Source organism: Athene cunicularia, unplaced genomic scaffold (genome assembly GCF_003259725.1).
Source record: "Athene cunicularia isolate RWA unplaced genomic scaffold, athCun1 SCF_3, whole genome shotgun sequence".
Lineage (NCBI taxonomy): Eukaryota > Metazoa > Chordata > Aves > Strigiformes > Strigidae > Athene > Athene cunicularia.
Window position 1 is genome coordinate 135,432 of NW_020799377.1, and position 27,797 is coordinate 163,228.

Below are 27,797 nucleotides of genomic sequence, written 5' to 3' on the forward strand. Positions count from 1 at the left end.
AAAAAAAAAAAAAAAAAAAAAAAATCCACTTCGGGAGAATTACTGTGGTTTGCCAACTGCCCACTCTTGTAGCATGAACAGTTTGTCTGCCAAAGGAGCTGGTGAAAAACTTTGGGTGATAAAAATTAAAACCAAAGCACAGACTGGACACTTTTCACGGGCTTGTATCAATATCAGTGAAATTTTAATTGGAAAGGATTCTTGGTTTAAATTTTTGCCCAAAGCTGTGAAACCTCCAGCGTGGTTGGTCTGTCAGAGCAGCCCCTTAGGGGTGACAGACCCTGGTCCTGGTCCCAGTCCTGGTACGTGCTGTTCAACCAGTTTTTCAGAGAGAATCACTCCAAGAAAAGAGATGGAGAAATCCTCCTCTTCCCCTGACCAGTTCCTCCTTTGCCTGATTTGATGTAGGAGCTGTGCTTTGTCCATTCTGCCCTTAATACCCTTAATCTCTGGACTGCGTCTATTCTGGATTCATAGAAGGAGATTATCTGTCATAAAAGTATTGTGATGGAAAATTTCTGACAGATTCTTGGCTCTTTTCACATTAAAGTCAGGGCCAGAAATTTGCAGTTTTGTTTTTCATGAATACTGATGCAGGACTTAAAAAAAAAAAAAAAAAATATGTGGAAGGCACTGGGAATGGTTTTGGGTTTGTTCTGTGGTGGTTTTTCTTCCTGCTGGGACCAGTACAGAGCTGAGTGTAATGGATGTGGGTGAGATAATGGGGTTTTGGCCTCCCGCACCACTTCTGCCAATCTTCTGAGCTCAGCAGAGCACCAATCCCATCATCTTTGTGGTGGCACTGGGCCAAGCTGGGAAAACTCGGCTGCTTCCCACAGCAGGGAACCAGAAACTCAGATCCTCCTGCTTAGCATCTCCTGTCAGCCCTTGCACAGGTTGGCCCGTCCAAAGCTGAGGCAATTTGGAGGTTCAGATCCTGTTGTGCTGACCCCCATGCTGAAGGATGTGCAGATTCCCCCTCTCCTGGGACCACAGCAGGGACAGCTGCTGCGGGGCTGGGATGAGCCCTGAGCTGAGCCTAGAGTTTTGGAACACAATCAGGTCTGTTGGGCTTAATCTCTACCACTCAACTTGCAGCTCAGGTTGCAGCACGAGGTGAAGGTGGAGCATTATCACCTGGGAGAGTTGTTTATTTTTACTGTGGTTCCTTCCTGGAGGTAGAAAGAGGCATGGGCTTGGAGTTACTTCAAGCAAAGCTCCTTAAACTACACAGGACTCATCCCCCGTCCTTCCATCTTGGCGGTCACGAGCTCTCTGCTGTGTCTTTGCTCCCTGTTAGAACTGTTCCTCCCTCATGGAGTCACCAAGATCTTCCTCAAACCATCCCTGTGCTGGTGGCCGTGGTGTATAAAGCCTCCCTTGCCCACCTACTGCAGGCTCCAGCCCCATCCAGAACACCGTGATGCTCAAGGGGAACACTCTCCAGCCACTCCAGCGCAGAGTCTGCCAGATTTTGCTTAAATCCCCCCAGAAAAACCTGTTTGAGCCAGTGGGTGAGGAGCATTCAAAAAAAAAATAAAAAATCCCCCAGGCTCTGTTATGAGAGCTGTACCTCCAGCAGGGATGGCAATGTCTTACATGCCCTGCTCAGGGAGCAACGGCTGCACACGGAGATGTCCCTGGGCCTCAGCACCACGTGAGGGAGAAAAGCATAGAAGATGCGGTGGTATGGGCTGCTGGGCTTCCTTCCAGGAACCGGCACCAGCTACAGCAGCTGGTTTCTTCCCTGCCCGCAGAGAACATGGCAGGACAGGCTGGGGCTGGGTCTCTGCCCAGGCAAATCGAGCAAGCAACCATTATCTTGGGGAAAAATCATGCAAAGATGGAATTTGTCAGGACCATTTAGCAACCCTAAAGGGCCACAGGCTGGGAAAATTCAAGCCAGCTGGGCTAGACATCCACGTGCCACTGCCAGGCACAGCCCGGTAGGTGAAGGAGACTCCTTTGCTCCACATGGCCCAACAGCCAAGCACAAGAGGACACCCCAGGCATGCCCGAGGCCAGGGCAGCACGACAGCAACCTGCCTTCCGTTCCATTTTCCAGCAGCAGCAGCCAGTGCTTTCTGGAGGCAGTTCAGCAAGCCCCAGTGCTACTCCACAGCCTGTGAAGCTCCTCTTGTGTCCTTCAGGCTCCTTCCCCCCCTTGCTGGAGGCTGCTGAGCCCCACTCCATGCACAGGCTCTTTGCACCACATGGCTCTGGCTGCTCCGTGCAGCAATGGGGAGCAGCTAAAGGGAAAGCGCCAGCATCTACCTGTGATGATCCCTGTGCAGGATCTGGCCCCGGGCTGGCAGCTTGACCTAATGCTGCATCTCCAAACCTCCTGGATCCACAGGGCATTGTGGAGGTCACGCTGTCATCTTGCTTTTTCCCCAACGTTGTTGGCCTCATTCCCTGTCTATGGCCCAGGAACTCTGCTGATCCCCCCAGTAGCAACAAGAGTCTGATTCTAACCGGGTCCTGTACTCTGGGAACTGAGTGATGTTGCTCGAAGTGATCAGCTTCCAAATCTCTATAAAACACAAGAATAGATCTTTACAGTTTTACTGCCTGGGATAAATATGGATCAGCAGTTCACCGCTGGAAGAGTACTTCCAGCACATGATTCCAGGGCTTGGCAAAAGAAACAATGTGATATACTCAGGGTTAGATCCAGTAATTAACTTGGGCATCATGTCCATCAAAATCCATGTTTGGATGCTCATGTCCAGATTTGTTGCCCATAACATCCTGCTCAGTGCTTGGAAGGTGCCCTAACTCCTCTTTTTTTTTTTTTTTTTTTTTTTTTTTTTTTACTGTCAGTTCGGCTCCAACAACTTCCCAATAGGAGCATGTCAGAGCATCGTAGGTGTGATCAGGTCCTGTACTAGAGGCTGGGGGTTAAGGTCCCCATTAAGGTGCTTCCATCACCTGGATGGTAGAGAGGATTTGCCACTCCCTTGGATGAAATAATGCAAAGGCTTAAACAACCCCTGGGCAAGCACCCAGCCTCAGGGCGGCTGAGTGGATGGAGGGCTGTTCCTGATGCTCCAGGAGTGTTTTGGGATTTAAGAGGTGCCTGTTCAGCAGCAAAGCACCTACTTTCCCCCTGCACCCCATGGACAAAGCCAAGGCCATTCACCCAGGACTCAGCCGCTCTTCAAGGGAAGAGGCTTACAAGTAACAACCTCCATAGAACCTGGTCCCCAGGAAATCATCTTGAAATGAATAAAGCATCTGGTTGATAATTGGGATTTGCTCCAGTCGCCCTGTGCATTGGCCTAGAAAGACCTCAGATGGGACGGACCATCCTTGGTCTCCACACATCTGCTTTCTGTTTTCCCCATGGGCAATTTCTAGAAAGCAGCTTCCAGGCTCCAGCCAAGGCCATCGCAGGAGCTGGAGCATCTTCTTGCCTCATTCCCTATATTAGATACTATTGTTTTTCGCCCACAGAAAGCGCCTCGGGCACCTAAGTGGTGTCAGGCAGTTTAAATAAACAGGGAAGGCTTCACACATAGTCTGGGAATTTCTGGTGCACTAGGATCTCCACCCCTTACTCAGTGTTCAACAGCAGTTCTGTCTGGGATCTAAAAAAAGAACAACATAAAAGTAATATTAATAATAATAATAATTTTAAAAAGCAAAATGCTGAGAAACAAGCTGGTTTCAAAACCAGGTTTAGATTGAACTAAACAAGATATGGTCCAGGATAGTGAAGTGAGGATATCTCTCCTCTTGGCAGAGCACAAACGCTGGGCTGTATGGTCAGAGAGGGCAGCAGGTGGCTCAGCATCATCTGAGGTTTTTGGAACAGGTAGGGAAAATGGTCTGGGAACGGTCTTAGCCCGCGCTGATCCTGCCCCAGGGCTGAGGGATGGTCCAGATGGCTTCTCGAGATCTTCCCAAGGGCTGGTTTCTGTGGGAGAGGTGCTTGGAGCAGCGATGTTTGCCAGCACCTTTCCCAGCCGTGTCCTGTGGGAAGCTGTCTCCAAAAGAAACAAAGGCATAATTTAAAGATTAATATTTTAGGTGAGTCGCTTAGTTAGAACTGACCCAGCAAAGAGTCTTTTCACCTTTCTCCCAGCTTTAAAACCCATATTCGGGTGAGGTGCTATGACTGCAACCCTCAGCTTCATCCTTAACCCCAGAAAAACCCGCTTTGTCCAAGATGGAGATTTAACTTCCCCACCTTGCACCGAATCAATACTTGTGCACAACCAGGCTCTGCATCAAGGGACATGGGAGCGGAGCTAAGCTGCTCAGCATTTCTGCACATACTTAAGAGAAGCAGAGACATCTTTACCTATACAGGGGGGAATGGATCTTCATATGAGTGACTGCCCAGCCAGGAAATCAGTATTGAACTGGCCTCCCTTTCCAGTTAGTGGTACGGTAAGGTAACAGCTGGTAGCAGTCTGTGAGACAGGGATGTCGGTGCTTTTCTTGGGCTGGAGCCACTCAGTTGCTTCAGCCTGAGAATCAGTCATGAGGATCTCCTTCACTACAAGGGTTGTACTCTACAAGGAAATAATAATAATGCAAACAGCTCATTTAAAATATTCACAACATTTTGAACGGCTTCATGGCACAAGCCCAAGACAGACAAGGGTGCTCATAACTGCTGGCGCTGGGTATGTTGTGGGACATTGCTTACATGATCAGTCAGGCTTGCATAATGCTATTTCGTCCTTTTATAAGATGTTTGAGTGCTCAGGCAGGCTCTTAGCCTCACCCCGTTGGTTACACATTGCTTGAAGGTGCTGCTTTCCCAGGCAGCATCAGGCCCCTTACCCCACTGCTCAGCTGTTCTCTTGCTGAGCTCCTGCTGTTACACCTCGGCCAGTCTCTCAAGGTTGCACGTCAGTGACCACTCACTGACCATCAACGAATTGTTTATAGCCCCAAGGCTTCTGTTTTTGGCCCATAACCACTTTTTAAGGCCTTTGTGAATTCTCCCCCACATCAGCACCCAAACACACCTGGTGCCAGCTCCCTTTCACACGGCCAGCTCTCCCCACGTGTTGATCACACACCTGACGCCCCAGCCTTGCAAATTTAGCAGAAGGGAAAGCTGCAAAGAGGCTTGTGGCCTCTCACTAGCAACGGCAATGTTGTTTCTGCCAGGAGAGTGGGCAGCACAACCAGGTCATCAGGGATTAAGATGTAACAGGGACTGGGAACAATGAGCTTCCAAGAAACTTTCCAGCCAACCCTCACATACACTGCAGCCTTGACCTAGACAGATTACTTTTGCTAATGTCTGGTATTAGAGCTAGCATCTTCATATCACAAAGATTAAGTGCTCTATAAAGGTGTCAAGACAAGACTGGATTAGAGAGATGCAGGTCAAAGACGTAGGACCCGGTGCTCTTGGTCCCTTTCACAGCTCCTGATCAGGATTGCACAGAGTCATCAGCTTTGGGGTTCTGGAGAGAAAGTTCCCAGTAAAGAACCTGACAGCATTTCCCAGGAGAGGTCTACACACAGTCACTACTGCAGCAACACCCCCCTCTGTCAGATACGTACCTTGGTGGCTTTTCTGCAGCCATCTGCTCCAGCAGGTTCTTAAATGTGATTTTGCTCTTTCCATACAGGAAACTCAGTCTCCTCTCTCCATCGATTTCCACAGCTTTGAACTGCTGTCACACACCCACCTGGCACTGAAGACAAAATGTCACATTTGGAGAAACATCTCCATCCTTCTCCTGACGCATCCAGAGTGACAAATAATCAATTCTATTTCACACAGTCCAGGCTTGGTGAAGCAAATCCTTGTCATGCAGTTAAACCCTTTTTTTCTTTTTTTCCTTACATCAGAAAAAAAAAAAAAAAAAAAAAAAAAAATCTATTGATTTTATGATGGCAACATCATTATTTTTTCATATAAAAACTGATAGTAGCCTCAAGTTCCCAGGCTTTTATATTCCCCAAGCTTTGCCTGCAGAAATGCTGCAGGAAAAATAAAAACCATTAAGCTTTGCCCATGAATAAAACAACCCGCTGGACAGAAATAAAACTAAGCGAAACACTTTGAAATTATCAGGTAGAAAACAAAGTGAAGAAAGGGGGAGGAAATACATGAACAGCACTGTGATGGCTGGCTGTATTTTCAGGACTTGCTTGATTTCCTTCTTAGCCCTAAATTTCTGATTTCCTCGGAAGAGCTGAGCCTTTGTAGAGGAATGTGATACTCTGGGGACTGTATCTGCAGAAGCAGCTGTGTTGTGATACATGGGATGATGCACAGAGCTTTTAATTGGTGAAGTACAGGGAGATAGATGGTCTTCCTCTAAAATTTGTGCTTGAAGCAAACACCTGAATCCTGGTTTGAGTATACTTCATTTCCATATGATAGCTTTCCCAGAGAGGTATTCAAATTTTGCTGGGTGACTGCATCACCCTCTCCTAGATAGAGGGAAGACAAGTCATTGAGAATTGCTCCAACCCATATCCTCTCCCAGTGACAACTCCGCTTCACTACAACTGCAGAACCCCAGCACTTCTCTGAAGTGCCTCAAACACTACAAAACCCACCGGTTTTCTCTTCCTGTGCTCACAAGAGGAGCAGGTGCTGGAGGAGCCTTGTGTGTTTTGCTAGAGTATCAATGGAGTTTTGGTTCACAGTTGCTATACGAGTTTTACAAGTTCAAAGCAGCGAAGTCCAAAAAAAGTTACCCAGCTTTCTGCCCGCGGCAAAAGGTGGAGAAATCTGTGATGAGTTGAAGACCTTTGTCTTGGCAGGACCACATGGATTCCCGAGCTGTTGACTTGCTGCAAGCTCTCAAGTGGAGGCTAGAGTTCACACCTTAGAGATTGAGAGCGGAAAACAAGGGTTGTGAAGTGGTAAGATGCTTAAAAAATGCTTTGGGTAAAAACACATTCTTCCTACAGGAGGAATAAGAAAAGCAGGAGAGAAGCAAGGAAAGGGTTAGTCATCTTCCTGGGAAAGATCCTGTTTTCCATATCGCTGAGGTTGTTTTGGGCGTTAGGCTTGTGCTGCTTGAAGCATCCTTGCAAAATCTCCGGCACCCACTTTAGCCATCCCCAGCGTTGTCTGGTTTGTCTTATAAACCGAACTGCAGTGCTGGAGAGAGCGTGCTGCAGCTGCTGGGAGATGGGCAGGCAAGCACCAGCCCTCGGGCTCGCCCGGGCAGGGCAGCAGGGTGTCCTGCACAGGAGGCACGGTCCAGGGGGAGCAGAGCTTCCGTCCCCTGTCCCCTGCTGCCCACATCTACGGGGCTGAAAGCTTAGGGTATGCTAGCGCTGTTTGGACATAAGACGTAAGGCTGTGCTCTTACATTTTTATACTAACAAGAATGAAACACACCACAAGTCCCCATGCTTTGGGATTTCCCTATTTCCTGATGCTAGAAAGAAAGGAAATGCCATAAAGCCACAATCACGAGCTCAGCAGGGATCAGAAATCAGAGACAACATATGAAAGGGGAAAAAAAAAAATAAATATCTACAGAAGCACACATGCTGTCCCTTCTCCAATTAACTGCAATGTTGTCATTGGCTTTCATGCCTCTGCTCTTCCATGGCAGTTTTTCCACCTCAGCATCCGTTTTGACCCCCATTCAAGTAGGACTTTTCTTACTGATATCACAATCATTCAGGTTGGAAAGACCCTCAGGATCATTGAGTCCAACTGTCAGCCCACGCTACAAAGTTCTCCCCTACCCCACATCCCCCAACATTTCATCCAAACGGCCCTTAAACACACCCAGGGATGGTGATTCCACCCCCTCCCTGGGCAGCCCGTTCCATTCTCTGACCGCTCTTTCTGGGAAAAAAATTTTCCTGATGTCCAGTCTGACCCTCCCCTGTTGCAGTTTCCAGCCGTTCCCTCTTGTTCTCTCGCTAATATGGATATGGAAAGCTGTGGGTTTGCTCCACGTCCAGAAAGCCACAAGCAACACCCAGCCCCACCTGCCACAGCCTGACAGCAAGGTCACTCAAGGAGCACAGCTCCTTGTGGGATCACAGTGTATTTATTGTCAGCTACTGTGTAATTCTGGGTAAAGTATCAAGCACTGGCATACAGACAAGGAATTTGACATCCATTTCTCTCTCTTGATGAACATAAAAGTGGAAGACTTTAGGTTTGCCCACTTTTTTTTTTTTTTTTTTCCCCCCCCAGCAGTTAAAAGTCCTGCAGACTTTACTGCATTTTCTCCTTGCCACTAACTTTCTGAGTTGCATCTCAAGTGACACAAAAGATTTTTTTTGGAGCAAATAGGAGGTAAAATCACTGTGGACATTCAGGCAAGCAACACATCCAACCTACTAACCTGCAGAAAGAGAAAGGCCATCTTACCAACTTTACAGAAAGTTTCAATGTTCACAGATCCTTCAATGAGAAGAAGAAAGAAGCAGCTTCTGGTTTGCTGCTCATAACACAAGACATGAATATCTATGATTACGTCTAGAGCTGCCCAGGGGTTAAGGCTCGTAGGCTCTGGTGCTGGCTGACGTTAGAAGCAACTCATAAAATTTCCAGTTTTTGCATCCTTGAAAAATCCTATCCTCCACTACGAGGCACGAAATGTCACTGCAGTCCTATGAGGAAAAGGTTCCTTTTCAGTCTCACTCTGCAAATGCGTGACAGGCACAGATGAGAGCCTTCCCACGAGATCTGTCTCCTCTCACACACAGACCAGTTACTCAACCAACCAACACCTCAAAATACCCACAAACATCTCTCATGCATTACTCTAAGCACCAGCACTCCTACCTCCTTAGTTCAAACAGTTGTTTCTCCAGAACACTGCATCAAGCCAACATTCAGAAAAAGGGAAAAGCAGGTATATTTATCCACTAAACTACAACACAGGTAAAAACCACCTGCCCGAAATGCAGTTTTGGGCCAAAGGAGGGCAGAGGTGAGGTTCACATATTAAACAGTCAAGTCTCATGTGTCCTGCCAGGATCTGCCTGACACCTCCAGCCAGACTTCACAGAAATCCCTCCTACGGCCATAACCAAAAGTCAGTGGTGGTGTGTGAGCAACGTTCTACAGGAATTGCTTTGTTCTTTTATGGTCACACAGCACCAGGCTTGCCCGTGATTGGTCCTGCAGTATGAATCAACACAGAATATTGATGCTTTAAGGTAGGATTTCCCCAAAAGATCTGGATCTGGTGTACAGGATTCAGGAGAAACCAGTACTGGAGTCTTGGACAGAAGCAGCCTCTATTCACAGAGCACATACCAGGACCAGTCGGTGTTTCTGCTGTCTTGTAGCCTCCATCATACATCTGCCCATCAGTGCCTCTCTGTTGACAGGTTGACCTCAGAGCCTTCACGTCTGAAAGTCAATGGGGGGTTTCAAAGGAGAGCACAGGCCCTGAAGACATGATAAAAATAACTGATTGGATGATAAAGCCTCTGGGATTGCTCTTTAGCTGTTATGCAGCTAGAATAAAATCTTCAGCATCACAGGGAAAGAGAGAAGGACTTTATTAGAAGTCTTGCCTATAGGACACACCATGCCCAGGCACTACTCTCAAACCCATCTGTGAAAACCTCACCTCTTCCACAGCTCAGCACAGCAGAAAGTCAAATCTCCTGGATGACAGATCCAGAATTTCACAGAAGCTCAATTCTTTCCTCTGGCACAGGGGTGAAGCTCAAACTCAGGCGCCGACTGTCACCAAGCTGGAGTCTGGCCAGTGAGTGGTGCGACAACTCACCACGACGCCTGCCTCTCTGGAAGGGTCCCCCTTCCATGTGGAAATGCAAACATAAGGTTTAGAAATCCAAACAGCTCCTGAAAAAAAACAGGAGTTTCCAAAGTAACAAATAAACTCTCCCATTGCAGACAGGCTGTAAACTCTCATCGCTCAGCTGACAGCAAATTAACGGACTGCTAATGCAATCAATCCCTGTTCCTCTTTTATGGACAAGTGCCTCATCACCTAAAGGCATGAATTCTCCAAAGGAGTCACTGCAGTTACTAATACAGAAAGTGCTGGTAAGCAACACAGGAAGTTCTCCATGATCACAAGCAGCTCTTGGGTTATTGGGAAAAGGAATTAGTCTTGTACCTGCTCAGGAACACATTATCAATGCTAGGTGCATCTGTAAGTGGCCCTCAGCTGTATGGATGCTCTTGCTCTTTTCTAGTTTGTAGAGAATTTTCATTTATTTCCAAGATTCTGGAGCAGCTAATACTGGAAACTTCATGAAGGACAATAAAATCATCAGTTGCTGTCAGCATGGATTCACCAAGGGGAAGTCATGCTTGACCAACCTGATAACCTTCTACGATGAAATGACTGGCCTGGTAGACAGTGGGAGAGCAGCGGTTATTGTCCGCCTGGACTTCAGTGAGGCTTTCAAATGTTGTCTCCCATGAGATCCTCCTCATAAAGCAGCTGTTGTAGTATGGGCTGACACCGTGATAGACTGAAAACAGGCTGAATGGCTGGTCCCAGAGGGTGGTGATCAGTGGCACGAAGTCTACTTGGAGGCCAGCAACTAGCGGTGTGCTCCAGGGGTCTGTACTGGGTCCAGTCCCGTTAAACATCTTCGTTAATGATCTGGATGAGGGGCAGAGCACACCCTCAGCAAGTCTGCAGGTGACACCAGCCTGGGAGGAGTGGCTGGTACTCCAGAGGGTCGTGCTGCCACCCAGAGGGACCTTGACAGGCTGGAGAAATAGGCTGGCAGGATCATCACGAGGCTCAACGAGCAGTGCAAAGTTCTGCACCTGGGGAACCCCCGGTATGAACAGGGGATTTAATTTAATTTCATTTAACACGGGATGAATCTGAGTCTTGCTCAGGGCCTCTTGCGCTAAGTGCTGTAAGGACAGAGAGTACTCCCTCGCTACTTTTTCTTGCAGAGCAAGAAAGATTTGAGGTTTAAGAACCTCTTTGAAGCCTTCCACATTTTTCCTTCTACCTTTACAAAAACTATGTGGGGTTAAATGCACATTTTTCTCATGCACAGAAGGGTAAAGTACCCCCACACACTCAAGACAAACCTACCACAGGAGCTTGATTTTTAGATAAGAAACCTCAAAAGGCAAGCGCTTACACAGACTGCAGCCCATAAATTACACATCCTTCTCCTCAGCTGAATTCTCTTCAGAATCCAAAGTCCAAGGCCAAGAGCACTTAACATTTTCTGCTAAAATAAAAAGCAACTCCACAAGGAATGTGCGTTGTGGTTGCATAGTTGCAAGTATAGGGCAATAGGGTGTAATCCCAACTCTCCCATCAACCTTCTGCATGACCTCGGGCAAGACACTTTTTGTACCTGCCTCCCTCCTCCTATGGTTATTCAGACAGCAAGTTCTTTGGGGCAACAAGCTCTCACCTTTCATATAATACTGGCAAAGCAAACTTACATCTGACAACAGCAATGTTAAAAATGTCCCCTGCATCTCATCAGATTTCTTTATCTGACACTGAGTAGGCAAATGATAAATTGACAGCTGAAATTCAACAGATTAAGCACAGAAGAGTGCACATAAAATACAGTCATAATCCATGTACATAATAATGATGGGCTCTAAAATAGCTGCTGCCACTCAGGAATGAAACATTGGGGTTACAACTACAAAAGCATCAAATTGATACTGCCCTACTGTTAAAATAGCAGCCAGTGTTACAATTTGGAAGAGAACAGGGCAGCAAATGGTTATGCCACTATGCAAATTCTTGTTCTTTAAGACTTCGGGGTTGATAATGGCCTAGGGAAACCTTATTCAGCTCAGGGCTGACACGTCCTACACGTCCCTCTCAGTTTTATGTTAGCTTCGGGACACTGCCAAATCTCTCTTAAGTAGGCATCTCATCTAGATTCCCAGAAGTAAGGAACAGTTCATACTTAGCCTGAGAGGAGATTCAGTTATTCAACACATTAGAGAATCAGGGTATTTACATGGGTATTTAAAACATGGAATTAAAGCTTAACTTTCAGAAATCAGGCCTGAAAAACACCATCTGAAGCAGTACAACCAATAATGTACTGCCAATAAGGCAAATGTATCTTAATAGGCCACTATCCTCTTCATTTTCTGTAAAGCTATAACCTTTTAAGGCAGCACACAAAAAGAGAAACAAAAAATATTGTTCCAGACCACTATTGTTCCAGAGTACATACCTTACAGAAAAAGGCGGGTGCACAATTTCAAGTATGCAAAGACAAACAAACAAGTAAAACTTGGGAGCTGCAACAAAGAACTCCAAATTAAGTGCTGCTGAGCCTTTTTGAGAGGGCGCTGATGAATCACGGAGGGAAAAAAAAAAATGGATGTGTAAGCAGGAAGAGCTGGAGGTGTTAAATGAAGAGTAATTTGGGAAACTACTAGAAATAGAAATAAGTCAGTAACAAGATTTCAGAGGAGGCAGGAAGTAGAGAAGTAAATTCAGAAGCAAATTTTGAAAGGCATGCAAGATACAGCCATACCTGAGAAAGTCTGAGCCAACACAGCAACACTGGCTAAGTGGAAGAATGTGCATTTGTGAAAAAATGCTTCCTGCTAACTACATTGTCTGTGACAAGTAAGGTCTGACTAAGGATCTCGGCCAGTATGTCTGATCCTTTCCAGGTTTCTACACCTGTGTGTGTTTGCATTTACCATGGCAGCACCTAAAATTGCTTACAAACCAGGCTCCAGTGTCACGGATTTGTACAGCACCCACCGAGAGATGACACTAAGGCAGTGTAGGTCTGCTAACACTTGAGAAACTGTTTTAATAACCCCACATTACAGAAAAATACTTTATTTATAGCATGAATCTCTTACACAAAACACTACATTAACAAGTCCTCTCCCCTACATTTCAAGGAGTAAACTTTACCCATGTCTTCAACCACAGTAAGAATTTTTAGAACCAAATGGTTCAAAACTTGCCAGTAAGGCAATTCTCAGCAAATGGAAGACCTCCCTCCCAACTCAAGCTGGAAGAGCAGAAGCTGGCAGAGAAACAGCAGAACAGCTGGTTAGAAGACATAGAAACCAGCCTGTATAACTCAGGAAATGCTTACAGCTACTCCCTCAGAACAGCAGTATTTGATGAAATGAGAACCATAAAAGATGTTTCTTGAAGGCAAATTATTTCCAGCTAAGTTCACATCATACCAAATCAGTTAGCAGTACTTAACCTTCTACAGCATCCCAAATTATTTGACTCTTATAAGCAATTCTATGCTAATTCATGTTAGGCTAGTTTCTGTTTTACTACATAGCAGCAAAGGCCTTAAAGTGTTGCTCAAGGTCAAACAGAAAACTAACAGCAGAGCCAATAACAGAATCTAGAGTCTGTTATTGCCCCAAGTCCTGTGGTTTTAGTATTAGTCAGGCTGGTTCTTCACCTCTGCTGCAGACAGGTTTTCTAATGGTGGATTGCCAAGAGCAGCACACGTGGTGCCTCTGTGGGAAGGCCTTGTGCAACGGAAGAGGACAGTAAGGAAGCCAACACACAGTAGGTAAAATACAAGGGTTTTTTTTTAAAAATTGTTTTCTGTTTTACAAGCAAATGTTTGTACAGAGGTTGGTGGAACACAAGCAGACAAAAGCAAAACACAAGACCAAGGGTTTGTCATATAGATCTGCAGCCAAAACTTAATAAAAGGGCAATAACTGGAGATATTCACAGCATTGATCAACTACAGGTCTATACCCCCTCCCCCCAATACATGTGTATAACAGGAAAAAGACATCCAGCATCAGCTTTCAAACAGCTAAAATGCCCTCAGAGCGCACTCCTATTAATATCTGCACAACTCCTGATGCAACAGAGCACTGAGACAACTGCCATCATTGCATAGCCACCTCTTGCCAACTCTTTGTCACATACTGTTCCCGAAGAAAAAGCAAACATGAAATCAGGAGCAGAGTGCTATGTATTATTTTACATCAGATTAAGAGAGTTGTAGTGTTTAGTAGTTTAGTTTGTCAACTCTTCAAATTTTCATATGAGAATTTTCTTCCATCACCTACTTTGAAAACTTCCACTGGAACTCCTCCTCAAAAAATAATAAAGCCTAACCCTGATATTATTTGACCTCAAATATAGAAAGAGAGAGAGAGAGGAAATGCCAGGTTTGAACCATTTAAACAAAAAAGTTAGTTACTTATGTGTGACGTTAGATGAAGTGAGAACCTGACAGCTGTCCAGATACAAGAATGAGTTTCCCCTCTGTTCCACCTACAGCATTTCAACAGCAACCTGCAATTGGTTAACCCTGGACATTTCCAGCGAAGACTTGACAAGCACAGAGCTCCTGCTAACAATCCCCTCATCCTGATTCAAATGGCTAAGCATTGTAAATTCCCTCTTCCTTCCATTTCCCTGGGTTAAATGTGTATTTTCTTTGGGTTTGGGAAGAAAGACAGATTCATTCCTTGTTCCTTTTGTCTCCATTCTGGCATAAGAAAGTATTATCCTGGAGTCAGGAGAGAACAAACGAGCTGCCAACTGTCCAACGACCCCAAATCACTCTGGTGTGCAGAGGCTTAGGAGAGCAAGGCTGTAACTCTGAGAGATACCATCAGGGTAGTATGACAGAAGTATGACAGCATATAGTCCTTTTCCAAAGCTTCCCACTTAGTGTGGATGCAGCACAGGGACTCCATGATGAAGCACCAGAACAAGGAAAGCAGGAATACAGACAAAGCATCTCCTCAGCAGTGGCTTTTCAAAAGAACGAAGTCCTCTGACAGCTCAAAAAAAAAAAAGGATCCCCAGAGCAATAAGCAGAATTGTGCAATTCAAAAACACACAGACGTGAATCTTACTTTCAAAGGGCTTTATATTACAAAAAATGTAAGTCACAACGAATGCGAAAAATCCATTCAATGAGGCCTGTTTCCAGTTTGCTAGGAAAGCTACTTTTCTCTTCTTTATTCCCAGCCTACCACTGAAAACATGATTGCCAAAACAGTGACACCTCGGGCTAGATTTTTAAAATCAGACTTGCTCTGCCAGATCCAGTACTCTGAACTTGTCCAGGTTGTAGAAACAAGCCTTCACGACTCTACCTCCAAAGTATCTTCCATTTAGATCCACAACAGCTGGAATTAAAGCCAAGAAAAGGTCAGCGAGCAGCAATTCAATAAAATAAACATTTCTTTAGCTGAACAGTCTGATCAGTGAGACTGTTTAATCTCTCTACAGAAGTTAATTGAGGTTCATAAGACACAATATAGTATCCCACCTTTGATGGCAGATTCAACCCGTTCAAACTCTAAAAATATTCTTACAGCTTCATCATCAGGGGCACCAGGAATCTGAAACAAAACAACCCCCACAAACCCAGAATTAATTAGAACAGACGCAAAAATACTATTTTAAATTGCTGTTCTTCATAAAAGCAGTGAGGAGAACACAGTAAAAAGGTTCCAAAAGCAGAATACTCAGAGATTTTGGCTCAGTTTGTGACATTAAAAGTTTGTATCTTACAGATTGGAAAAATCCAGAATCACAACACAGCAAAGGACCCTGAGAGATCTTCTAATCTACACCCCTTCTCTTGGGCAGTAAGACATGAGGAACAAGTGCCCAGTTTGCTTCCAGAGCAGCCAAAAAGAGAGAGACAGATTAGCTCTTACCTCAAAGATGACACATTTCCCAACCTTGCCATATTTCTCGCATTCCTCCTTAGTTTCCACTTCTAGATCTTCATCCACCTCCCCAGCACCTACCATGTTCTGAAAGTTAAAAGAATAAACCCAGCTCACCGAGTGTACTCTGTACACATGATAATCTGTACACAAATCATGGATGCACACACAGGAGGAGACAGTTCCCCAGCACTAAGACAATGTAACTGTATAAACTAAAGTGGTGTTGATCTACAGTCACAACTTGTATCTCAGGAAGACACGCATTATCTCCACAACACAAAGCACCATGTAGGTGCAGGCCAGAACAGCCTGAACTGTACCAGTCACTGTGACACAAACACAGGTTTAAACATTTCAACCAGTCCCATATACTGCAAACACCAAGACATGTTCTCTTACTCCTGACTTACCCTTAGTAAGACCACTTTAGTTGGGCATTTCAGTATCTCAGTCAATGGGTTTGAATCCGCTTTCTTGCCCGTTTCTGCTATGACGATAGAACAGTTAATCACGGAATAATTTAAGATTAAAGCTCATTTAAACCTTATATGGGGGCTTTTCTCAGAATCTTACTGCTTTCAAACAATGGAATAAAAGCAACAAAATATAGTTTCTTACTGGTGAGGAACAGTCATTCAGAACTCATAGCTACTTGGAAGGACAATTAGGAGAAAAATCACTTCTAAAGAACGTGAATGAAGCTAGAACTCTGACAAGGTACTATGAGGGAAATAATTCCTAAGTTCAGAATTGTATCAGATCCCCCAAGAACTAAAAATCTGATCTCCTGACTTCCAGTACTTGTACTGAGGCAGAGGTGCTGTTCTAGTGAGCCTAGGTGTTGTCTCTAGATCAGACAACAGTGGGGAAATGAGAGCAGTATCTAAGCATGTGATAGGGAGAAAGCCATCAGGAGCAGAACAGGATCACCCCTTGCAGAAAAGAGGCTTCCAAACATTAAAGGAGAACAACTGATGGGGGAAGGGGAGGATGAGCTAAAATAATTAATAGAGAACCACTTTAAAAAACAAGTAAATTTCCACAAGAAGGAACGTAAGTCATTCTTCCAATTCTAACTAGTATTTTCCTCAAGGACAGGATGGCAAACAAAAACTTCAGAAGCTTCCATTGAACCTAAACTATTCATTTTCCCTGACCATTTTCACAAATTTATTGGTGTAGGATGAAATTACCTTTCTCTGCAGAATCGCCAACAATGATCTTGCCACCTCTCTTGCTCGTTTTCTCTACTGACAGTGCTGTGCTCAGCCCCTGTTCATGCTTTCCCAACCCTTGGCCCTCTCTGAAACCATATTTCTGCATGATTTTATGAGCTACTGTCCCTCTGCAAAGAGAAAAAGCATCAGTTAGTAAAGGTGTCTTACAGAAAACATTAACACTGCATTTCCCCGAAGCACCCGCTCTACCCTCCTAAAATCTCATTACACAGAGACTGAAAACATAAGTGCTTCTACATGACTTTACACTAGTAATTTCATGAAGATGAAGTGTTACCCCTGAATTACAGATAGAAAAGCTGTCGGAGAACTTGGCTAAATAAAATTGTTGATATTTGTCCAAAACAACCCAACTTCTATTAGCAGTGCAAGTCAGCATCATATGCTCTATAGAATGGTTTTGGTTGGATATGACCTTTAAAGGCCAGTTAGTCCAACCCCTCTGCTATGGGCAGGGACATCTTTCATTAGATCAGGGTCCTGACAGTAAATCACAAAAGAGATTGGACCAAGGTCTATTTAGTCCAGTTTCTTGTCTTTGTCAGTGGCTGGTATCAAAAGCTTAATAGAAAAGGCAGATGTGGAATGACTTGCTTCCCACAGATCACATTTCACTATCTACTAGCACAAAGTTGGTGTAAACTCCAGAGCATATACCAGGTTTTGCTACCCCTTCCTACAACAAATCTGGTTATCCTCAGTATTCATTTAAACTTGTCTCATCTTTCTGAATTTTCAAGAATGACTTGAGACAATAAAGTCCTGTATCTATTTAAAGGTAGCTTTTTTGTAAGTACCTTACAAAAAGCACCTCCACTGACAGGTTTTTAAATTCCCTTTAAATGAATAGATAGAATCAAAATATACCTATACATGCTGACATTTCTTTGGAGACCATAGCTAGATAGGCCAAAACACAACAGACATGCCATGGTATAATAGTTCATACTACAGTAAATATTCTATGCTCAGTCGTCTCCATTTTACCAATATGCATATAAGATTAAACAGAAAATGCAGGATCAGTGACTAGAAGATTATTTTCTAACCCAACACTATGAAACATACATTAAAAATGGCCAAAAAGTCTGGCTATGTAATGCTGAAAGGTTGAAACAGAGTCACAGAATAAACAGTAGCCAATTGTGTGGTCAAAGTAAGGCAGGTTAGGTCTTATTTTCAGCACTTCCTTCAGTGAAGTGAAGGTCCCAGGAAATTGCTAACTAGAGGTGGTAACACAAACTGGTCCAACAGCACTGAGTTTGGTTATCCTTTTTCTAGACAATGTAATAAAAAAAAAAAAGCAAAGCAGCATGTTTCTATAAAAGAAACTGCATGAAAAATTGTCTCCAAGATGGAAATGCAGTGTAATAATGTGATAAACTACATTTTTATGTCTGTGTTCCTCCCGGATACAGTTTTGATTATGCTGAGGCTGCATTTCCAAAACACCCAATACGACTGATAAGAAGGGCACAGCCAACCACTACACTTTTCAAATGAAGTCTTTCAGCTGTTTTTAACTATAAATTCACCTTCACTTTGTTGCCACAGTAGTGACACTAGCGTTACAGACAAGGCTAATCCAAGGCAGAAACGTACATGGACAGATCTGCAGCCACAGCTGCAACATTCATACAAATATGCTTTGAATTTCTAAACAAACAAACAAAGCAGAGCTGAAATGACTTGCCCACTGGTACGTAGCAAATTTAAGACAAAGCTGGAAAAGAAACCTAGAGGAACTAACATGCCATCTGTGTTTTCCTGTAAACATTAGCTTGGCTTGTACCAGCATAAACACTTTAATACTGGAATGTGGCTTCAGAACTCGCTTAAAGTACAGCCTTGAATGCAACCACCTCAAATGCATTTCCCTCCGTCACGTAAATCCACTGCTTTTTCTGTATCCTGCCAGTTAGGACTATATGCACTCAGACTAACCACATACATGCAATGGGTTGTGTTCTCCTCTACTGACAAACTATTTTAGCTTTTGGTTTCCACCACCTTCTAACATCTTTTTCCACAAAATGTAAGTCAATCATTTACCCCATGTTAGCAAGGAAAGAGTTGCTAGGTCCCGTGGGGGAACGAGGTCTTTCTGGCTCATCATACACTGGAGGAGGAATAGCTGCTTTGGAAGATGGTGCCCGTGGTCTTGACTCCTCTTCAAACGGAAACGATGCTACAGCTGAAGAAAAGAGACACTTGCTTTTTCACTGAAATACTCTGCATGAACTACCTACTTGAACTTATGAACACTAGAGTACTGTGCCTTCAGTCTAACTCATTTACAGACAGCTCTTCATCTGCAAGTTGTACTTTGTTCTGCTTTAATAGTAACAAATTACAAAAAAGGAGTCTTCCACATAAATCCAAATCAGAAGAACGTTTCCTTTGTGCATGAATAATAGAATAGCTTGGGTTGGAAGGGTCCCTAAAGATCATCTAGTCCAAATCCCCCTGCAATGAGCAGGGACATCTTCAACTAGATCAGGGTGCTCAGAGACCCATCAAGGACGTCCTTGAATGTTTCCAAGGATGGGGCATGTACCACCTCTTTGGGCAACCTGTGCCAGTGTTTCACCACCCTCATCATAAAAAATTTCCTCGTTATGTCCAATCTAAATCCACCTTCCTTTAGTTTAAAACAATTACTCCTCATCCTATTGCAACAAGCCCTACTAAAAAGTCCCTCCCCATCATTCTTATAAACCCCCTTTAAGTAGTGGAAGGTGCTCTAAGGTCTCCCCGGAGCCTTCTCTTCTCCAGTTGAACCCCCCAACTCTCCCAGCCTGTCCTCACAGGGGGGCTCCAGCCCCCCCAGCATCTCCGTGGCTCCTCTGGCCCCGCTGGAGCAGGTCCATGTCCTTCTGCTGTTGGTGCCCCAGAGCTGGACCCAGCCCTGCAGGGGGGTCTCCCAGAGGGGAGCAGAGGGGGAGAATCCCCCCCTGGCCCTGTGCCCACCCTGCTCTGGGTGCAGCCCAGCACATGGCTGATTTGTTGGGCTGTGAGCACATACTGCCGGGTCACGTCCAGCTTTTCATCCACCAAACACACGCTGCTTTAACACCTCCTCATCTCTCTCCCTCTCAGAAACAAGACTTGCATCGAGTTATTCTGGATTTTCCTCATAGGATATACAATGAGTTTGTACCCATAGGTCTATAATGCATTTATTAACCTCTTATTAAATGGAGAAAAAAAACCACTAAGAGGCCACCTGCACGACAGTGAGTTTATCCAGACAGAGGGCAAGGAAACTTAAAAGCCTCATTCATGAGGAACAGAATTATGATAAAAATGGATCAACACACACAGCCTGGGGCCGGAGGACTGTAAAGAAAAGTACACTGTACACTTACACAAAAGAGAAATCAGTCTATTAAAAAGAACTTGAAGCAAAGTATTTATACAATCATAAGACATCTCACTGCAACTTTTTCTGGAGGATGGAGATATATATCTCTCTATATAGATATCTCAATCATATCAATTAGATTATTAAACAAGTCAAATAGCAAATGTAAAAAATAGCCTATGGAACACTAAAGACAATACGAAAACCACATTTTTGAATGTACTTATGGACTTTTAGGCTGACTTCATTTTAGATTATTTTCTTGTGAATTAGTGCTTGTACCGTACCAAATAAAATGTCAGACATGAAGTTTGGGGACGTCATATGAGGAAAAATTTTCCAATTTAAGCAGCTGATGGACTGGACTATGGGACTTCTGCTACAGCAATATTTTCTCAGGTTTTTCCAGCCTAGCTTTGAGCATCAAGTCACAAGCTGTACAAAGGTTTCCTTGTGAGATCACGTCACATTTTGACAGCTCTCCCCCTCAGGATATTTCTACGATTTCCAGCCTGTATTTACTTTTCCTTGACACCGCTCAATTGCTCTTAATTATTTACTCAAAACAATCTCTTTCTGTTTTTAATGTTTACACACTTCAAATGCTTTCACTATTATATATTTCGCTTACTCCGCCAAGCTTTATTTTTATTTCAATCGTCTCATAAATAAAATCAGGACTCCCAAAGGAAAGTTTGTCTGCATAAGATTATTTTTTCTTATTATTTTTTTAACATACACAACATACTGTTTCTTATTTTAATTAAAAAATTTAAGACAATTAGACATGAAAAAAAAAAAAAGGGAAGAGTTTTGCTCTTACAGTAAGATTATGCCATCTAGTGGACAACTACAATCTTCAAGCTACCTTCACTGAGGGGAAACCCTAGTGCACACAACCCTCTTCAGCAAATACCGTATCCCTCAAAACCACAGAATGCTGTCTGTAGGGCATAACTCCCTCAGAGAAGATACTCATAAAGAACCTCCTAAGGCAAAAGGTAATGGAAAAATTCCCCTCTCCATGCTGGGGAGGTTTATAATCTACCCAGAAAACCTGTCTGCAGCGTTTCTTCTTTCACATCAGAAATGAGTAACTGAACATGGTTATAACAGAGCATCCCACGTGGTGGTTTACCTCTCTAGCAATACAGAAAGAATCCTCAGAACCAAGATGTGAAGCTCAGTAGTATCACAGGTTCCCCATAGCTTCCTCCCATCAACAAAAGACTAGTCTAAGTTCTTCTGCCACAAAGAATTGTATGGGAAGAGCGGCAGGACAACTGAATAGAAAGTTGAGTGAGAAATAAACACCACTGATAGGTTTTAGAGAACAGGATTTTGGTGTACTTACGCTCCTTGTCCTTCTCAACAAGAGAAGTGGGTGGTGCAATGGCAGCTCCTCCCATACCTGTGAGCAAAATGGAAGACACCACATTTGTACGATTAGGTTCTGCCGCTTGGAATAGCTTCACTGAATCTTAACGCAGCTGCTGGCTCCCTACCAGCCAATTCTTAAGACACAGCTCTACCAACAGAAAAGTAGCAAGAGAGCAGCCTGAGAAGTCTCAATAGTGGTAAACTATAAATGAATGAAAGGCACACCAAGGGAGACACTATCAAATGGCGGTGATGTACTACATATGGTGTGTATCATAAACACGTTTCATGGGATTTCAGCATTAAAGACTGCAGTGAAACAAATCTTCAGTTCTAAAACTGCTCAATCAAACCAAATTAAAAAGCTACTCTTCTCAAGATTAATTAGTTTCAAAAGTACAAGCCTCTTCCATATTTTAATGAGCAATATTATAATGTAGTCCCAAGCTTCCAAGGCACATCGAATATTTTAAATGTCCTGTCAGAAATTTTCTTTTTTAAAGTAACAACAGACCTGAATTATTTACTTTGTTGCTGAAAGAGAATAAAGATTAATTTTGCTCATGCAGAGACATCTCTTATCACCCAGATCCACATCTAACTATTTCTAAAGAGCATTCAAATAATAAAGGCAAGACCAGTAAGCTTTAATAATGAAAAATCAGTAGTAGTTCTCATAGTGTGGTTTTATCTCATGCCTCAGTCCCTTCCTGGAACCTACACCATGCAGAAACTTAAAACGGGTATCCACAAACTCACATAAAAAAAGAAGTCCTTTCACAAATAATTTAGTTGTCACCTGTCTCTATGGAAAGAACAGTTTTCTGCGTTACAACAGTTACGGTGTACTAAAATGCTAGATTTATTCTCAGGGGTCAGAAATAACAATATACTTCTCATCTAAGAACAGAGAAATACAGATTCCATCAAACAGAATTGCGAATTCCTCCCCCCAGCTTCTTTTCCTTTTTCCCCATCAAAAACATAAACATCTCCCTTACTTCTTTTTCGTCTCTCCCTTTCATAATCTTCATCTTCATCAGAATCTGGATCTGGTCTTCTCGAAAACCCACTGGCTTCATGTCTGTCTTTACGTCTTCTAGGAGACATGGTATGTTAGGATAAGAAACCATCTCAGTTATCTCTTTCCTTTAATTTGCAATCAATTTTAAATCAGAATGCATTATGTATTTTTCACTTCCTCTCTCTAATTTTTATATAAAAAGATTACTCTCTTGGTCCACGTACAACAAGTACAAGCACGACTAAATAGCAATCAACGCCAAAGCTGTGGAAATGACAGCCCAGATTTCTGAGATCTCATATGCTAGTTGCAGTATGACAGAGCCTCAGGCATTCCACCTCCACCAGAACAATGAAGATGTAACCAAGAAAAGACAGAACAGTCCAAATGACTGGAAATATTAATTTCCATAGTCTAAACCAGGCAACAGAATATCCGACCTTACATGATTCGTAACATGATGAAACTGGCTTATTAATTTCATTTAAAATAAAATAAGCAAATATAATCTTACTGCCTGGCTGGCAGACTTTTTTACTACCTATTTTAATAGGACACGGAATCTGCATTCAACTTCTTTAATATGATTAGACAGATTTCTTATTCCAGGGAAAGGTCATTAAGGTAATTAAAAATAAGTGCTATTGTCTTTTGTCCAGAGACAAAGGAGTAATAAACACACAATTAACCTAAACAGAATGCAGAATATTAAAAAAGAAAAGTGCAACTGTGCCTCTCAAAGGCTGTGCTAGCTACATCTTTAAAACTGAAACACATTCATATATCAGTTTGGAGTATTTAAAGGCAGGAAGGATGGCTTATCACTGAAAGGTACTTCTGCAGCTGTGTCACACTGACTATAAATGCTCTAAAACACCTTCAAGGTCAAAGCCTGATACTAATGCAGAAGTACCCAAATACTGCTGCTATTGAATTGTAGAAAATCCTGACACACATCTTTCAGCCAAAGAGGCTGTGAACATGATAAACCCTGTAATTTTTGCACTATTAGGCGATTTTAGCTAGAGTATCAAAACTTAATTAAAACATTGTGCTTGTTTCTACAGGCAAACAGTATTCTTCACAAAACCTGTAAGAATTTCCCTGGAATTGCTTAAAGGGATAAAACTAAACAAACTGATTTTTCTAGTCCTTATCTAACTGTCAATGTGATGAGTTTAAACAAAAGCCTTACTTTTCTCTTTCCTCGATCTCCTTTTGCCTCTCCAGCTCACGCTGCCTCTGTCGTTCCTCTCTCTGACGTTTTACCACTTTTTCATAGTCATTTGGGAACATGGGATCATACTCATCCGCCAAAGGAATCAGCACATCTCCCGCAGAAAAACCACTAGGTACAGGATCCTTATGAAAGAAAAAAGAATTTTTTCAGCTGAGATATGAAAGTTTCCAGTTGCAGACTAAGAGTTCAACAGTTCCTTTTCAATCCAAACACCACAAAACTCAACTTCTGTGTTCTCTGACAGCAGAAAATATTCCTAATTCCACCGGTACTGAAGAAATCTTTGCTTTACTCAAAATTCACATTTCACCCAGTCTCTCCCTATCTCGAATTTTTCCATGAAGAAAGAATCACCCTCACCCACTCCTCTGCCAAATTTGCAGCTGCAAATCAGCACGGACAAGAATTTTTTCAAAGCCCATTAATTCCTTATTAGAAGTATTATGGCATCTTGCCATTTCAACCATCTGCAAGAGGTTCTCCCACACAATCTCATCAGTCTTTTACCTCATCTGCTATTAATATAATACTGACAGAGGTGCACATGCTGTTCTCTCATCTGAAAGAATTATTTCAGAACCATCACCTCTGAAGAAGTTTCAGGGAGAAAGTTTCTTTTGATTCCTTATGATGAGAAATCAATTTTAAAAGGTTAGGTGGCTTTTCTTTTTATTTTTGATTGTTATACAAGTCCAGCTCCAACACTGGTGCAATCACAATTACATGCACTATTTACCTGACCAAATTACTGTCTTACAAAGTACTCTGAAGATGTCCAGGAAAAATACACTAAGAACACTTATTTTAACTGCACGTTAACCTTTGTAATTCCACGTTGTATCCCATGGAAGTCTGTATACAGTTGAAATGTTAATTAAAAAATCTCCAAGCAGAGAAAATCAATTTCAGAAAATTATCACTTCCTTGGCCACGAGGAAAGTCAATGAAAAAAATAAAAATGCAGACTGCAGTCAGGGAATTCGAACTCCAAAACATCTGTTAACAGCTGGACTTTATAGCTGCCTTGGTCTTACCTTTAACCCAGCTGCTACATGAGGTGGTGTGTCCACAATCTGTCTCTCATCAGAAGAGCTACCTCGTTTCAAGTCAATCACTGGAGCAAGGACTGTTGTTTGTTTTGTTCTCTGACTCTGAAAAATCACCAAAACACAAGAGGTGTTTGAAAAACGGTAGCAAAATAGTTTTCTATAGAGCACCTTGCTTTATATATACTTGCAGCTAGCATCTTAATTTTTTTTTTAAAAGGATGAAAAACACCGTTTCAAATTCTTCACTGTGCAAAGCTCAATATTCTATTTCTCTTCAGTTTATCAACACGCAGTAATTCTAAACATTTCTATTGCTGAGTTATCCTTGACTTGGATAACTAAGTTTATGCCACTTTTAGTGGTGGCAAAGGCTGCTCAGTTCTCAGACAGATGCTTGCCAACTGTGGTTAAAGAGGCTACACAAATACAGATCTGATGCAATATTTCAAAGAACACTTCAGTAAAACCAGTGCACACCTTCCTCTTTTTAAGCAAATGAGATCAGACTTTGCTTGTGCGTGCACTAGAACACAGAGTGGTAGGTGAATGGTCCTAGATTTGGACTAGGACTAGAATCACACATTAAAGATTGAGACAATCTCTTCAGATGAGTTCAAACCAAGTGCATCATTTTAAGAAAGGACTCAGACTTACTCCAAAGATCTACTGTTCTTCATATTTTATCACCTGATAAATGTATTAATCTATTCTGAACTCCGAATTTTCTCATCCTATCCTATTCTATTGTCTATGCATACACTGCATACCAGCTACATACACAAAGAATATATAGCAGTCATTCAGATTTCATTCATGCAGGTTGTTCCAATTATCAACTAAATGCTGCCCTCAATTTTAGCAGCATAAATCAGGAGTAACTCCAATGAAACAAATGCTGTGCTTAAGTATTCAGTATCAGTGCTATAATTTATTTTTAAATTATCTTACTCTAGAACCTACATACCATGAAGAACACACATATCCTGTCTGAGCCAGAATATCAACATATCAAAAGAAAAAGTGAAATACTGTAGCAATAAAAAGAGAAAATGACTCTGTCACTGTTTAATCTCAAGGAATTAGCTTGCACTCCTTTCTCCCTTCCATGTACACTGGAAACACTTTCTGCAAAAAATTTCTAATGCGTGATGATTTTCCCTCTTCAGCTTTGCTAGGCTCCTCACTACACACTCATAGATAAATCCCAGCAGAATTACTCCAAATCGGTATTTTAAGGTCACAAACTTTCCTCAATACTCTGAACACAAAAGAAGTTTGAATAACAGAAAGCAAAAATACAAAAGAACTATACCTTTGCTTGTGTGAGAGCTGCTTTCTTCACCTGCAGTTGAGACTGTAGTAGTTTGAAATTTTTGGACCAGCCTTCTGTTTTAGAATCGCTGGTCTCAACTCCCAAGTCATCGTAAAGTGACATTTTCTCTACAATTTAAAACTAAAAGACAAAAGAAAAAATCCAGATGACATAACCAGTCTATGTCCAGGGCTTATTTGCTGCTAGTTTGCATATGCCTGTACATCATATTTGTATGTATCTTTTTTCCAAAGCCAGAGAATATTCAAAGTTATAATATTTTTCTGGTAATAATACTATTTGAGTGCTAACAGGTGTTGGAAACTTCCTAAAACTACATTTGTAACATTAGGTATCAATTTTTTCAGGCTTTGAAGAAGCTATGCTGCAGTTCACACCGGTATTTTGAGGTTCACAAAGAAACTCAACATTATGTATCACACAAGCCTCAAGACTTCCGAATCAAACGCCAAAGAATTACTGTCTCTGCTGACCTTAAAAACTATTCACACAAACACATTAACATTCCAATCATCTTGAATGTCGCTATTGTTTTGTGTCACTGTAAAGATGTATCTTTCTTATACTAAAGATACTTGTCAGAATATTATCGACTATTAACACATTTAAAGGCTTCTCAAATACATAAAGCTTATATATGCACATACACACACCACACAAACATATATAAAAAAATAAATAGGTAACAACATCAATAATATGTCATTAAATATATCACTTAGATATTGCATCTGATACAAACAGAAGAGAGTATTTGAATGTAATAAGAGGTCTGTCACCTATGGAACAATCTGTAAACTAGTTATTTAATCTCTGACAGGCCTAGATTACCGTATCTTCACCCAAAATCTGTAGCTTCTTAATTTACTGCCAGATCAAACATTACTGATTAATGGTCTACAGTGAAAGCTTACAGACTCATCAGAAAGATCCTGATCTCAAAGATTTGACAGATACTTATATTTGATGGAACCTGCTTGATTTAAGAGATTAGCTGTTGCTATAATTTATGTGCATTTAAACCTGCAGACAAAGTCTCAAAGGCAGCAGACAGCAACTATATTACAACACAAAAAGGTGGCAAGTCCAGCAAAAGTTTAGAAAAACCCTAACGATTTAATCCTGCAGTGCAATATGAACAACTAGGGCTCAGAACAGCGTTTGCTGCAAGAAAATGGAGGTTGCACTCGTTGGAGATTATTAAACATATGGGCACAAAGAGTGAACTATATAGGGGATTATAATGCATATGGGAACATGATGAGGACAGGGCACTACAACAATTGCCACCTGCCACAGGGAAGTTTACACAGTAGGACCGCCGCTGGGGCAGATATGATGCACTTGGGGGGTATTATGCTACGCGTATGGATATAGGGAGGGTCCTGCCATCGCGGGAAAGGGACTTTCTGCCTCAAAGCCTGGAGGGGAGGGGGTGCACCACAGCCCAGTGGGGCACACGGGAGCCACGCAGAGGGGCTGTAACCACGCCAACAGCAGGAGAAGGCCGTTATTTCCTCCCGAAGCGAGGACGGAGGGGGCCGAGGCCCGGTCCCCTGACCCCCGCCCCCCCCCCCCCCCCC

The 27,797-nt window shown here is 42.7% G+C and overlaps 1 protein-coding gene across 3 annotated transcripts; it reads right to left on the minus strand.

Annotated features, from left to right (window-relative positions):
* Positions 1–13,817: 13,817 nt before the first annotated feature.
* RBM17 (RNA binding motif protein 17) lies at positions 13,818–27,695 on the minus strand. Of its 3 annotated transcripts, none has more exons than XM_026867365.1 (12): positions 27,505–27,690; positions 26,194–26,334; positions 24,867–24,983; positions 23,788–23,954; positions 22,570–22,664; positions 21,543–21,599; positions 18,877–19,018; positions 16,780–16,931; positions 15,997–16,070; positions 15,572–15,670; positions 15,178–15,250; positions 13,818–15,034 (listed from the first exon to the last, which is right to left on the minus strand). In XM_026867365.1, the coding sequence occupies exons 2-12, from the start codon at positions 26,314–26,316 to the stop codon at positions 14,931–14,933; spliced, it is 1,203 nt and encodes a 400-aa protein (XP_026723166.1). In that variant the 5' UTR covers positions 26,317–26,334; positions 27,505–27,690; the 3' UTR covers positions 13,818–14,930. The 3 variants fall into 3 exon arrangements, with proteins under 3 accessions (XP_026723166.1, XP_026723165.1, XP_026723167.1); XM_026867364.1 differs by having other exon boundaries at positions 22,570–22,667; positions 27,505–27,687; XM_026867366.1 differs by lacking the exons at positions 13,818–15,034; positions 15,178–15,250 and adding an exon at positions 15,389–15,474 and having other exon boundaries at positions 15,506–15,670; positions 22,570–22,667; positions 27,505–27,695.
* Positions 27,696–27,797: the final 102 nt, after the last annotated feature.